The sequence below is a fragment of the Cardiocondyla obscurior genome, linkage group LG21 (genome assembly GCF_019399895.1).
Source record: "Cardiocondyla obscurior isolate alpha-2009 linkage group LG21, Cobs3.1, whole genome shotgun sequence".
Lineage (NCBI taxonomy): Eukaryota > Metazoa > Arthropoda > Insecta > Hymenoptera > Formicidae > Cardiocondyla > Cardiocondyla obscurior.
This window is the reverse complement of record NC_091884.1, coordinates 1,376,282-1,388,914: the sequence shown is the minus strand read 5'-3', so window position 1 is coordinate 1,388,914 and position 12,633 is coordinate 1,376,282. Positions and strand designations below refer to the sequence as shown.

The window sequence follows — 12,633 nt, the reverse complement described above, 5'->3', positions numbered from 1 at the left end:
GGTTGCGCAACAATGAACTCTAACCAGGATAAGCATGCACGGATCTGTGCGCGCCAGGTATTCGATTCCCTTTCAGTCCTTTCTTCTTATTGTCGGACTTGTCGCTATGAGCACGTGTCGTTAAATCGATTTATGACTTCGCATTCATTCCCATTCCCGCACGTGTCTACGGATCTTTAGAGCAATAAGCACCGAGAGTTAAACTACGGCTGCAACACGCTTTACGGATCGCAGCCTATAACAATATAAATTGGAACGGCCAAGCTAAAACATCGAGAATACACACGCGGGATTATCATCGCGTCGGAAAAATGTTTTTATTTTCGCATTAAAGTAATTTTTCTGAATCATTACACGGGTAGGAATGAACGTATGCCGATAATCGACGGTGTTTCATACGAATAACGCAGACGTGTTAGTCGCCTAATGATGTCGAGATTAGCATTACGCAATTGTGCGCACACACTCCAGAGAAGCAAACGAAGAAAACTGCTAGTTGCGCAATTTCAAATTAAATCAATCCCAAAGAATGGCGCGGAGTCTGATACGCGGGGTTTCTCGTCTCAAGTAAAAAAAAAAAAAAAAAAAAATAGGAGGAAATAGACAGAAAAAAAATATAAAAAAAAAGAAAAAGAAAAGTATGTTTGAGTAAGAACGATCATTTTCCTATTTAAGGTTTCTTACGCCTATTTGCATTTATTGCACCGCGTGACGCATGATCGTGCCTTACCGAGAAACTTTGAATCCTGGATTTGCCCCGGAAGAGTGACTTGTGCCGTATTTATAATCGCATCTTGCCTCCTCGCAGCGTTCGCAATTTTTCTAAATCTCGATTAGGCGAGCAAGCATAACTGTCCGACTGAGAATAATTACTTTGATAATGATCCCAGATATGCAGAGAGTCGAATGGAGAACCGCGTCGTTCATTTTACTCCATTTGAATTTTAAAGAGATGTCATTTAAATCTATTGCCATATAGCGCATCGCGATACTTAACGCCAGAAGATGATGCTGAATTTTCCTCTCGTCTCCTATGCGACGGTTGTGTTCTCTGAAACGTTCTCTCCTGCTGCGCTTTGCCTTTCATTTTAATCCTACGGGGCAATCCGTCTGTAAAACCGCGTTCGAAACCTTTTCGGAATCTTTATTCCTTTTATTTTTCTTATTTTTTAACATATCTTTTTCTTCTCTGATCTGTGCATACCTCTTTCTGTGTCCTTTTGCTAGAAATGCCATTGCAAAGAGAGCGTTATTACGTTTGGCTAGCATTAAAAGCTCCGCGGTAAAAGGAAATAAGAATTTACGTGATTGATTTGTAATGGAAAATATTTCAAATATTTTCAAAACTAAAGTACTCGTTGCATCGCGCGTTAAATTAGGGTCAACAGGAGTCAATTCTCCGACGCTGACGATGTTAATTGAAAAAAAGAAAAAGATTGCTAAATCGCGGAAACGTTATAGTCCAACCCGATCGACGTCGTTCCTGCAAGACACATTGTTCCTCGATAATTAAAAAATAAATTCGCTACCAAGCATTTGGGCGCTCTCGGGATTTGACCTCAACCGGAAATGACGCTGACAGGGCGCAAAAGAAGAGCGCGCCAAACGAAAGAGAAACTCGCTCGTTGATGAAAAAAAAAAAACGAGGGGAACGCGCGAGTAGATAAAGAAATATTAAAAAAATAAATCGCACTTCGCGAGCGACGAAGGTACGGATCGCGAAATTGAAGGTAGGGGTGGGCACAATGCGGGGGACAATCCCCGAGAAGAGATATATACGCGTGGCGTAAAAGTAACAGCGCCCACCGTCGCCCGCCGCGTTTCTACCTCGCGCGATCGCGCTTACTACGGGGAACGCTTCTCGCCTTATTCCCATTTATTTCTTCACGCGCGTACGGCACGCCGCCGCCGGTTTAAAAGCCTTCCTTCTCCTTCAGTCGCCGTTCTCCAACGCGACGATATCGGTCCCCATATCGCCTCTCATCCTCGCGTGTGCGCGCGCGCGCGCGCGCGCGGATAATCCATTTCGAGCCGACTCGCCTAATTGCTCGCTTTTATTTCACGAATCGCGCGAAATCGATCGGTGTGCTCCAGATCCGGTGCCTTCTCCGAGGTGAAAGTGAAAACCGCTCCCGGGCGGATGGGCTTTTGATACGCTACGCTCGGAATTCGGGTCTACACGCTCTTCGTATAGTGGGCAGGTATCGCGAGGGTGTGTGCGCGCGCTCGTGTGTGAATATCGTGATATGAATATCACTAAGTCAACAGGTAAGAATTAATCCGGCTTGCAAACGCGAGCGCGCGCTTTTACCACGACGGGGCCTCCACTTCGAATAGGTCAGATAATTGTATCTACGAGCCGGGCGCCGTCGTGCATCGCGGATAATGCTCTTTCGTAATAGATCGTCCTTGCGCGCGGCATAAAGAGAGCGTCGGGCCAGCGAGATGGAAAACGATCGCGTGTTACCTGTACCGAAGCACGTGGCGCGATCAAGTCGTTTACTTGCGATTAAACGGTGGACCGCGTCTCGGTCACGCGAGCAGTCACCGTGAAAACTAATTTACGACGTCCAGTTTCCTTCCACTCTTCTTCTTCTTCTTTTTTTTTTCCTTTACTACTCGTCGTGTAATTAATTTAACTTATTTAATTACAAAATATCGATTGCAGTAGCGAGTTTATTACGGAAGAAGAGAAGCCGTTATACATAAGAGCCATTCGGAGGAACCAGTTCCTTCCACTTTACATTTTAGGTATACATTTCGTAAAAAAAAAAAAGGAGAAGAAGAAAAAAAAAGTAGAGAGTGATGCGATTGACGTAGGTAGGATGACCCTGCTTTTACCTCTAAGTGAAAACCGTTTTGCATATTGGAAAGACAGTAATTCGGTGAGCGAAAGTGACGAGCTGCGCCCAAACTCGTTCGACCTTCCAAATCAATTTCGTTGACTCGGCGTTCCGCGTTCACGTAATAATCTAAATGGTATTTTAATTTTTAATATATATATGTATGTATATATATTTAAAAAAAATTTTTTTTTTAGTAAATTATTTATATTTCTAACAAAATTTCACTTCGCTATGAATTTCAATTCGACTATCGCTTTACATGCGCGTATCAAATGTTTGCGTATCTCGCTTGTGATCCGGGACGCGGAGCACTTTCTACGGACAGATGACTCAACAAATAAGAGTTCGTTATTCTCTCTTCGTACAGGCAGACAGCGTACCTGAGAACAAGATCGCGATCCGAGTTAACGATCGCCGTAGATATTGCCTCGATATAATAAATTATATGGAGAGAATTATCTGCGAGGGAGTCTCGACGTTAAAACCAAAAATCATAATAAATCTAACATTTTTATTATTAATGAGAATAACGCTTTGCTCGCAAGGTTTTTATTTTTATTTTATTTATATGACGATAAATAATATCGGAACCTTTTTTAATTTGTAGGTCGACCTCATTCTGCGTCACGAGATACGAATCAGGAAACTGTGATCTTGATCTCTCGGTATTTAGATCCCTTCTCCGATTGAGCACGCGACTGCAACGACGAACGAAAAGGGGACAGATTAGTCCCGCCCGTTGTAAAGTAATCTAAATACGGTGAACGCACGAAATGTGACGCAACCGGGAAGCGGAAACGTTGGGATATGATCGCGAGGAGAGTGTCCTTACTCCGTAAAATTTCGGTCCCTCGTGACACACGAGTCCTTGGGAGCTCGGGCGCTTATCTTACGAATACGTCAATATAAATTCGATCATGATCTCTAAGAGGGAGCGTAGCTGGTCCTACGCCGGATCGAGTTAACCGGATCAAGGAGTGTTTACCGCGGACCCACCCGAAAGAGACTTATCACTCGCGAACAAAGAGCGAACTCGGAAATTTGGATAATTCGTGACTCGGAGAATTTTCCCCAAATGTGAGAAAATGGCGTTGGTGAACTTCAGCTTGCCTTATCAGTCGATGACGACGGCGCCGTTTCTTTACGCGGGCTCGACCGGGGGTCACACCACCGCGAACAATCTCCGTTTGAACGCGGTTTTACCACCGAGACCCGCGCCAAGTTACAACGAACGGGAAAGTCTTAGCAACGAGCCCTACGCGCTACCGACCAAGTATCATCAGCAACGACGCGGTCAGTCCACGCCGCAAAGGAGCCACGAGATTTACGCGGAACACACGTCCTTCTCGTCGCAGGACACGCGTTACACCGGGTACAATCAGGACTTCGAAAGAACGCAGCCGAGACAGCAGCAGCAACAGCAGCAAATGAGACCGCCTCCTTCGTCGTTTCAGCGTCATTCACATCATCGTTCGCCTGAGCCCAAGATAGAAGAGCAAGACAATTATCCAGAAAGACCCGTCGGGTAAACGGAAACTTTTATTCTCATCTAAATCTAAAAAAAAAAAAATTAATTAATATATATACATATATATTTAATTTTTTTTAAAGTTACACGAGAGTCAACGGCGGGAGTTCCGTCGGTCCAGGTACCAAGACTTCCGTCCACGCTGTGCTGGATTATGATGACGATTTCAATGACTATTACGACGACGAGGAGCAAGACATACCTGCCAACGCTCACGTCACACCTATCCAGGGTCCAATTTTTCTGAAGAACGGCTCTGTGCCCGTGGTACCCTTGTACTCGTATCCTCAGCTGAACAACGGGACATTCCTACAGATACCGGTAAATATCGTCGGAAAAAAATTTCTTTTCCCCGATCATTATTCCTTCAACAACGATTTTAATTATTATTAATTTTAATAAATCGCCTGCCGAGAGCCTGCTGAGAGCACTGTTCTGCGTTTCATAAAGAAAGTCAAGGAGAAACGTCTATGACCTTCGTATCGCCTTTTACTGAACTATTAGTTCATGCGCCATTCTTATTTAATATCCACGTAACGTTGTATATAATATTTCAACTTTCTACTCTCTAGCTCTCTAGGTCCTCAGTCCTGTACGAGGACTTAATATTCCTAAATCTAATTGCATCCACACTCGAAACATTTACACAGCGGAAGCTCTCCTCGAATGCAAGCCTTAAAATAAAAATTAAAAAAATTGGAAAGCTGCCGGGCTCGTTTAACCGCAAGTGAATAAATTGCGCGGCACGCATCGCGACAATGTACGCTAATAATACATAATAAAGATAATTATCCGGCGCGATCAAGAATAATTATGATTTTTTTTTCCTTTTTTAATTTCATGATTATTCTTCGTGATTATTAATAAATCGTAAATTTTTTTTTTTATTTTTCTTATTTCTTAGAGAAAAATTTATCTTATTATTTTTGACGCAAATAATTCGCGAAAGAAAAAAATCGACGGCCACAAACTGATCGCATTCGACCGTATTATTTTTTTTTTTACGTTTTTATTTACGTAAAAAAAATTGTATATTAAAATAACTTAAATTAAATTCTTGAATTCGCATGCAAGTGGCACTTTGATTTAGCTTGCTCACGATGTATGATTCATCTCTCGTGGGCAATGCGTTACGACGTGACTATACCGTTTAAATTCTCTCGTATTATGAATGACGCCCACCGACTGGATGCTGCCGACTTGGAAGTCGAATAAAGATAAAGACGTAGGCAGGCGATCTTTAATTAGCTGACACCGACTTCCGGTATATGTACTAAACCCGCAGAACAAAATAATTTTCCCGAAGCGTCGCGTTTCCCACCGAGGGGAAAAACATTGTCACTTATTTTAAACGGACGACAGAGTGACTTAATAAAAATAATAAAATAAAATAATTGACGCAGCGTTTTATTAAATACTTAGCGTTGGATAAATAATTTCAACAAATTGGAAATTAACCAGATACTATGGACCGCGCTGTCGGTAGCTTTGGGGGTTGAACTGAGGGGTGACCTGGTGCGAGGAGTGCCGTGCATTAAAAAAAATCATCAGTTGTTCTGCCCGACTGCTGGCAACACGTATCCAATGTACGTATATTAACGGCGTTACTCGTTACGTTATTAATATGCTATTAAGATGACGCAATGCAGAGCTGCGTAATTTGATATCAAAGTGAGAAATTAAAATTATTATTAAGCGACACTAGACGGGAGGTGCAGTCGGTCGTAACGTGGTGCAACGAATATCTTTCTAGAGAGCGGATAGAACGCTTCATCGACGAGAACAAAGCGCTGATGAAAAGGATGTACGGCGATTTTGAAATGAATCCGGAGCACGCGTCGAGCGGGCACCGCGCGAGAACGCGAAGAAAAAGTAGGGAAGCGCGAAGGCACGATATACCGGACGGCGGGCCCGGGAACGACGATGATTCACGTGAGGAAATCAGCGAGGATTACTTCAGCAGGAGTAGAAGCACCAGGCAATCCTTCGGGAAGAACCGCAGCACGGAAAGCGGCAGGTGAGAGTCGGAAAAAATCGATCTTCTGCGATGGTATTTCAATTAATTTAATTAATTACCTAAATAATAAAAACGTTCACACCGTTACTGTATCTGTTACTTGAAATTATATCTTGGCAAGAGCCATCGAAGTTATTTTATTTCTGCTCGAATGTTCTTTAGGATAACTGGAAATAATTAAGATATTAATTACAGAATTGATGCGTGTGAGTCGAAGGTTGAAATCGTCACTCCTTATTGGGCGAGTAACAGCGCTGGAAAAATTCGTGCCATCGTGAACACGCAACATTTCGAGCAGGCGATACATCAAGAAGTATGCTCGTAAGTAAAACGACTGCTTCTGGATGTCGCTTCATCTCGACTGTGCGATATACATTTTTTTTTATTCCAACGATACCCGGGAAAGAAACTTGTAGGATGTAATTTCATTGATTTTGCGCTATTTTATCGTTAATTAAATTATTATTCGCAGAAAAACGCAGACGAATCGGTGCAACGGAGATTGCGGATGCGAGCAAAAGTACAAGTGGCACAGGTTGCTCGCGTACGATCCGGATAACGATTGCAAGGGTATATTCATGGACTGGTTCCTCTTCCCTTCTTGTTGCGTGTGTCGATGCGATCCTATCAGCAACAAGTTTTCCTCGTCTCACGGCAGAAATTAATAAAGTTCGCGTACAATTCGCTCATTTTCAAACCCATTTAAGCGATTGTCATGAGAACTGCCGACACTTAGTAATAGCTGTGATAAAAATATGTGCAATAGATAGGCACGATTTTTGTATCGACCAAGCGATTCATTAGCAACGTTAGAGACATTTTACTGTATCCTTTAAAAGTAATTTTAATTAATTAATTATAAAAAATATTATCTTGACATTCGCTTCTTTCTGTATACATTTTTTTTTTTTTTTTTAATACTTGCGACTTAATTGTTTAATCAATTAATTGTGCAATTAATTGATAATTGTCCGTTGAAGATGAGCAATAAATTTAGGCGATGTAAATGTAGTGGTAACACTATATGATTAAAATATACATTAGTTTTTTTTTTTTTATATATAAGAATAAGTAGCCTGTAAATTATGTAGACCATGTACCGAATTAAAATTAATTCGGATACAATTTCGTATAACTCATAGCGCAAAATCACTTTCATGATTTGAATTTAATTTGTACAAGTAGAAAATAAATGCCACTGTATATTTCTAATAATTATCGATAACTGTAATAAAGTGTCGGTGAATAGCTTTGATGTGCGTTGCGTGTGTGAAACGTATCATTTTAATTTAGAAACGATACTTCGGTCGAACATCAAACGCAAATGCATAAGTGTGGGCTGAAATAGGTCCTAAGAATAACATTTTTTTTTCTTTCTTTTTTTTTCTCTTGAGATTTATCGTGCGACACGATACACAAACTCTCTCGATAATAATTTTTAGCAACTTATCATTTTTAATATATTGCGCTTTAAATCGTTACACATTAATTACGACATACATTTCTTTGCGTGAAAAAGAAAATACATGCGAGATCTATGAATCTAGAATAAAAGTAAGAATGAGAAAATAAATCGTTACGTATACATACATAAAAAAAAAAAAGACGTGACGTGGACATAAGTATAGTCTCAGCTGCGGGTCGAAAACCCTTTAAAAAACACATTAATATATTCATTATTCTAATTGTTGGACGGATATCTGATAAGCTCTCCTTTGCTCTTAACTACTCAAGATATTTCTGTCTTAAAAAGGGAGGAAGGCGTAAAAAAAAAAGAAAAAGTAACGAGAGGAAACGCTCGAGATAATGCCTACTTAAGACGAAACAAGGTTGAACCAATGAAAACGAGACGCGACGATGATGGGCCTAATTTGTTCTACACGGCGTAATTATTACAAGCGGCCGCCGAGCGCGCAGACATGGTGTACATGGGGACAGAATTGTGCCTCCGTTCATTGAGGACAACTCGGAACTTGAGGCTGACATAATTTCAAACCTGAAAGAAAAGTCGAGTCTACACTTCATTAATGTTATATCATTTATTTTGTACTTACAGCAATGCGATTTCGGATCGATATTAAATCGTAAGAGACACCGGGCGCGCTTTCTCGCGCGTAATTAACGTTTCGCAACGTACGGATCACATCTTGAACCGGAGAAAGAATTGCGCAAGGTACCTTCGGTTCGGACAATTTACGCGTCTTTCCGAATCGAATACGGGAGACAACGGGGTTCGTTCGTATAGTGAAAGTTTGTTAGTCGTAGAATTTACAACGTTAAGTATTCGTAGCTATTTGTTAAAAAAAAAAGAAAAAAAATAGTATCGGCTCTTCTCTCTTCTTCTTCTTTTCTGTTTCTTTTTTTTTTTTTTATATAGATATATTTTTTTTTAATTTTTTTTTTCCTTTATTGTTTATACGTATATAACTATAGATTGTTATCATGGGGTTAAAGGATGTACTTGGATTGGTGGAAGGTGAAGGCGAGAAGTAAAATCGCGCCGAAGTAAAGCAGCCTCATCGCCGAGGCGTTTGTTGCCGAGTTGCACAAATCGGTGCTGCAGATGTGGCAGGACTCGATTACATCACGTCCTGGCTGTGTGATGGAATTGCCGCATTGCCCATCGGTGACGTCCATCTCGTCGTGATACGGAGTGGAACACTGCCGTATGACAACACGTTCGCCGTATTCTAAACATAGACCACGTCGTTTAACAGCGATTCGAGAAATCGGAATTCAAAAGTCTTTCTCATTACCATAATTAAATTCCATTTATAAGGATTACAGCTTTTGACTGAGGATTTATTTAATAGCTTTAACGTTTTTCACATTTTTTTTTTTCAATTTGAATACTAAAACTATTTCGATAGCCGTCGATGCGTTCGAAAAAGTAATCACATTTTTTTTTTTGTTTTTCATGATAGAAACTCGCATATAAATACGAATAAAAATCAATGGCGCGTAAAGTCGTTAGAAGAGAGGATCAATTCTAAAATCTGTAATTTGTAGGACGCTTAAATAGAATTAATTTGACACAGTTGGGAAGCCGACGATTGCGCGATTCGTAATCGGCTAGGGGCACGCCCGCGTTTCTTTTGTGCGCCTCGCTCGCGATAGGAAATAGGGGCAGGCAAGAGGAGTTTCTCGGAAAGTCCTTCAGCGGCGCGCAATCGTTTCGGGGTCATCTTTTCCCGTGCGCCGACAATAAGCGCGAAACCAACGTCGTTTTAATAGCGCGATTATTATTGCGCGCTTACGTAATTTTTGCGTTTTCATGTGGCGGTCGCGCGCTCGCTATTTCACGCACGCTGCCTCGTCACGGTAGAGTTCCATCGGGATCGGCGGAATTTGACGTGCGGTTAGTACGTTCGATTTACCATGAAAACCACGCGATGACAAATTTAATAAACGTGTTGACAATGTGCGCGCTCGGCGGAAAAGTCTGCCACGCGATCGTTGAAAATATAGCGAGCATGATTATTTAAATCGCAGACCAGCCTTTCCCGCCGAACGCGATCGACGTTGCGCGCGAAAGATAAAAAAAGAAAAAAAAAACGCGGCGGAGAAATAAGCGGGGCGTAATCACCCTGGCCGAAATTAATCACGAACCCGTGGCGACGTAATTACGGGTTTTTTTTTTCTCTTGTAGGTGTGGCACCGGCCTTGTTTCAACGTACAATTATCATCGTCATTTCAATGCGCGGCATGACTCAATCGCGAACGCGTATTATTGCGCGCACCGTTACACTCTCGGAGGGAACTAGGATGCTACGTATTAAAAAGATGCAATTTGAAAGATGGGACTTGACAATGCGTCATCCACTTAGCGGGCGAGCGTTTTAAGACGATACCGCGTTTCCCACTCGCGGAATAAATTTTTTTTCTTCTTCTTTTCTCCTCTTTTCAACCACGGCCGCGGCGCGATTACCTCCTTTTTGCAACCGCGTAATATATGCGCTAACAATTGAGGAAACAACGCACACGCACGAGACGTTAAAATGCAAACAAACAAACGCGTTTTCTCGTAAAACAGTTAAACATTAGCGGAACACTCAGCGTTTCATTAAAACTGCGGTCGACTTGACACTACGAATGAGTTCTTTTTTTAATATTTCTGCTTTATTAAAAGAAAATTAAAAAAAGAAATAAAAGGAAGAAGTTCTACGTGGAGTTCGTAATGTCAAGTCTGTAGCCTGAGATTTGTTTCAAAAAATAAAGTTAAACCAAAGGAAAAAAAAAAAAAAAAAGACAAATGGGAAAATTATGAAAATTGTCAGACACTCGATAAATACTATCAATATTAGCAAAACCAATATTTTTAAAAAAACTACGCATTACTTTATGATGCTAATTTGAAGAAACGAGCAGGAAATCTTACCTCGTTTGACGATTTTACGGCAGATGGGCTTCGAAGACCCATAAGGGCCTGGGTCGCAAGTTCTAACGTGAAATGCCGCCTGATGATCTGTAGTATTCATTGGATCGTTACACATGACATTTACATTAGACGAGCATACCCAGCATCGCAAGGCAGAACCTGTTAAATACATGAAAAATTCATTGGACATAATTCACGTCGCGTGTTCGAATGTCAAAACGCGATGTTAAAACCGCGTGCAGACTTAATGTAAAATTATTTACGTTGTTGCGAGCTTTGTGAAATCGACAGGAGACGCTTTTCAATTAATGAACGAGGCTTGGCTGTTTATGAATAAATAATGCTAATAATAGAATTATGTTTTACACCGAAGTGGTGCTGCAATCTATAGTACACGCGAAAAGGAAAATTTAATTAATTAATTACACCCCGGAAGCAGATAACGTGTTATCTAAAAAGAATCTTCACGTTGAGGTGCGCGGCTCACGCAGCGAAACAATATTATCGCGCTTGATAGACGACAGAACGGCGTACGTTCGTGTCGAGACACGCGTGACAGACAATTTTGTTAAGATACCGTAGATAGCGGGGGTATTTTTCTATGGAAATAAATTTTAATTAAAATCACGGGGGAGCTACCTGCGTAATTCTTTAAAGGAAAACAGGTGCGGGTGATTAAGATGTGATGTAATGCTGAGTAACCGACGATATTAATGGCGCACGGCAGTTTCTGCACATAGCCAGGCTGTCGTTGCCATTGTAAAAATGCATTGAGGCACGACGTAGTATGTAACTTGAAAAAAAGTATCGCGAAATAAAAAAGGAAAAAATTATATAAATATATATATATCGTTAAGAAAAAAAAAAAAAAGAGATTATGATGAGAGATATTACGATTAGGTAATGCAACTCTGCGAGATATCCGGGATGTTTTTTATAATGTTAATATCTAAGCTTTTTATACAAAAAAAACATTATTAATTATTGATTTTTATAATTATTAATAATGTGGAAAAATTTTCAAGCAGACTAAATCGCTAATTTGTATAGTATTATAATTTCTTTCTTATTTTTCGAGTGTAAAAAAATTGACATGATGAGGATACTTATTTTTGCCCTAGCAGCACAAATAAATAAGAAATCATTTTTAAATGTCTATTAATCAAATTAGCATACGATTGATAAATAATTACTCTTATGTCGCAAACAGAAATGTCTTAAATTATGCAATATAAAATAACACGCGCGCGTTATTCATTGCAACGTAACTACATGCAATGTTTTATATAATTCTACACGATTCACTTTTATATAATTCTGCTTTACAATTATATTTAGTAATAAAAATTATAAAACTTTGTGAAAGATGTTTAAAACTATTTGCAGAGAAAAAGAAAAAAAAAAAAATATTAAAATACCTATTAAACCTTTTTTCCTTTTTTAAATTCGCTTACAAACGAAACAAAATTCCCGGCAGTGACTCCGTCGTAGATTAATAATTATTAAAAATAACCGTTCGACGTAAATCTTACGTTTTCGTACCACAAGAACGATCTACAAATAATAAACGAAATAGAATTTTAAACTTAGATAAACTTAGACTTACCCGAAGTTACGAAAAGGGCTAAGCCGAAGACGATGATCGCCGTGCGCGCGGTGGAAACCATTTTAAATTCGCCGTAAATCGCAAATACGGTTTCGCTAACTTCGTAGGAGTTTGCGGGGAACAATTCCTTGCCGAGCTACGACGTATTCGAAAGCGACAATTAACGTTGATCCGAGTGATCCGGGTGGCTGTTTCGATACTGCCGATGCCAAACGTGTCCAGAACGATACTGAGGAAGTGAGGAACCAACACCCTCTT

At 40.3% G+C, this 12,633-nt stretch overlaps 2 protein-coding genes across 2 annotated transcripts; one reads left to right on the top strand and one right to left on the bottom strand.

The window, feature by feature from the left end:
• Positions 1-1,922: 1,922 nt before the first annotated feature.
• On the top strand, positions 1,923-7,736 carry Spz3 (Spaetzle domain-containing protein 3). The gene is made up of 7 exons (XM_070670826.1): positions 1,923-2,268; positions 3,454-4,371; positions 4,458-4,695; positions 5,836-5,960; positions 6,128-6,391; positions 6,587-6,712; positions 6,864-7,736. Exons 2-7 carry the CDS (start codon positions 3,932-3,934, stop codon positions 7,054-7,056), a joined length of 1,386 nt encoding a protein of 461 aa, XP_070526927.1. The 5' UTR covers positions 1,923-2,268; positions 3,454-3,931; the 3' UTR covers positions 7,057-7,736.
• A 670-nt stretch (positions 7,737-8,406) lies between these two features.
• Positions 8,407-12,633, bottom strand: LOC139110786 (uncharacterized). The gene is made up of 3 exons (XM_070670832.1): positions 12,376-12,633; positions 10,770-10,928; positions 8,407-9,081 (listed from the first exon to the last, which is right to left on the bottom strand). The coding sequence occupies exons 1-3, from the start codon at positions 12,434-12,436 to the stop codon at positions 8,840-8,842; spliced, it is 462 nt and encodes a 153-aa protein (XP_070526933.1). The 5' UTR covers positions 12,437-12,633; the 3' UTR covers positions 8,407-8,839.

Excerpts from the sequence above, each read along its gene's own strand:
- Spz3 (XM_070670826.1), top strand. The coding sequence starts at position 3,932 with ATGGCGTTGGTGAACTTCAGCTTGCCTTATCAGTCGATGACGACGGCG. Across the intron at positions 4,372-4,457 it reads TATCCAGAAAGACCCGTCGG|TTACACGAGAGTCAACGGCG; the intron begins GTAAACGGAAAC and ends TTTTTTTTAAAG. Across the intron at positions 4,696-5,835 it reads GGACATTCCTACAGATACCG|ATACTATGGACCGCGCTGTC; the intron begins GTAAATATCGTC and ends GAAATTAACCAG.
- LOC139110786 (XM_070670832.1), bottom strand. The coding sequence starts at position 12,436 with ATGGTTTCCACCGCGCGCACGGCGATCATCGTCTTCGGCTTAGCCCTT. Across the intron at positions 10,929-12,375 it reads AGCCCTTTTCGTAACTTCGG|GTTCTGCCTTGCGATGCTGG; the intron begins GTAAGTCTAAGT and ends TGTATTTAACAG. Across the intron at positions 9,082-10,769 it reads CCGTAAAATCGTCAAACGAG|AATACGGCGAACGTGTTGTC; the intron begins GTAAGATTTCCT and ends GTCTATGTTTAG.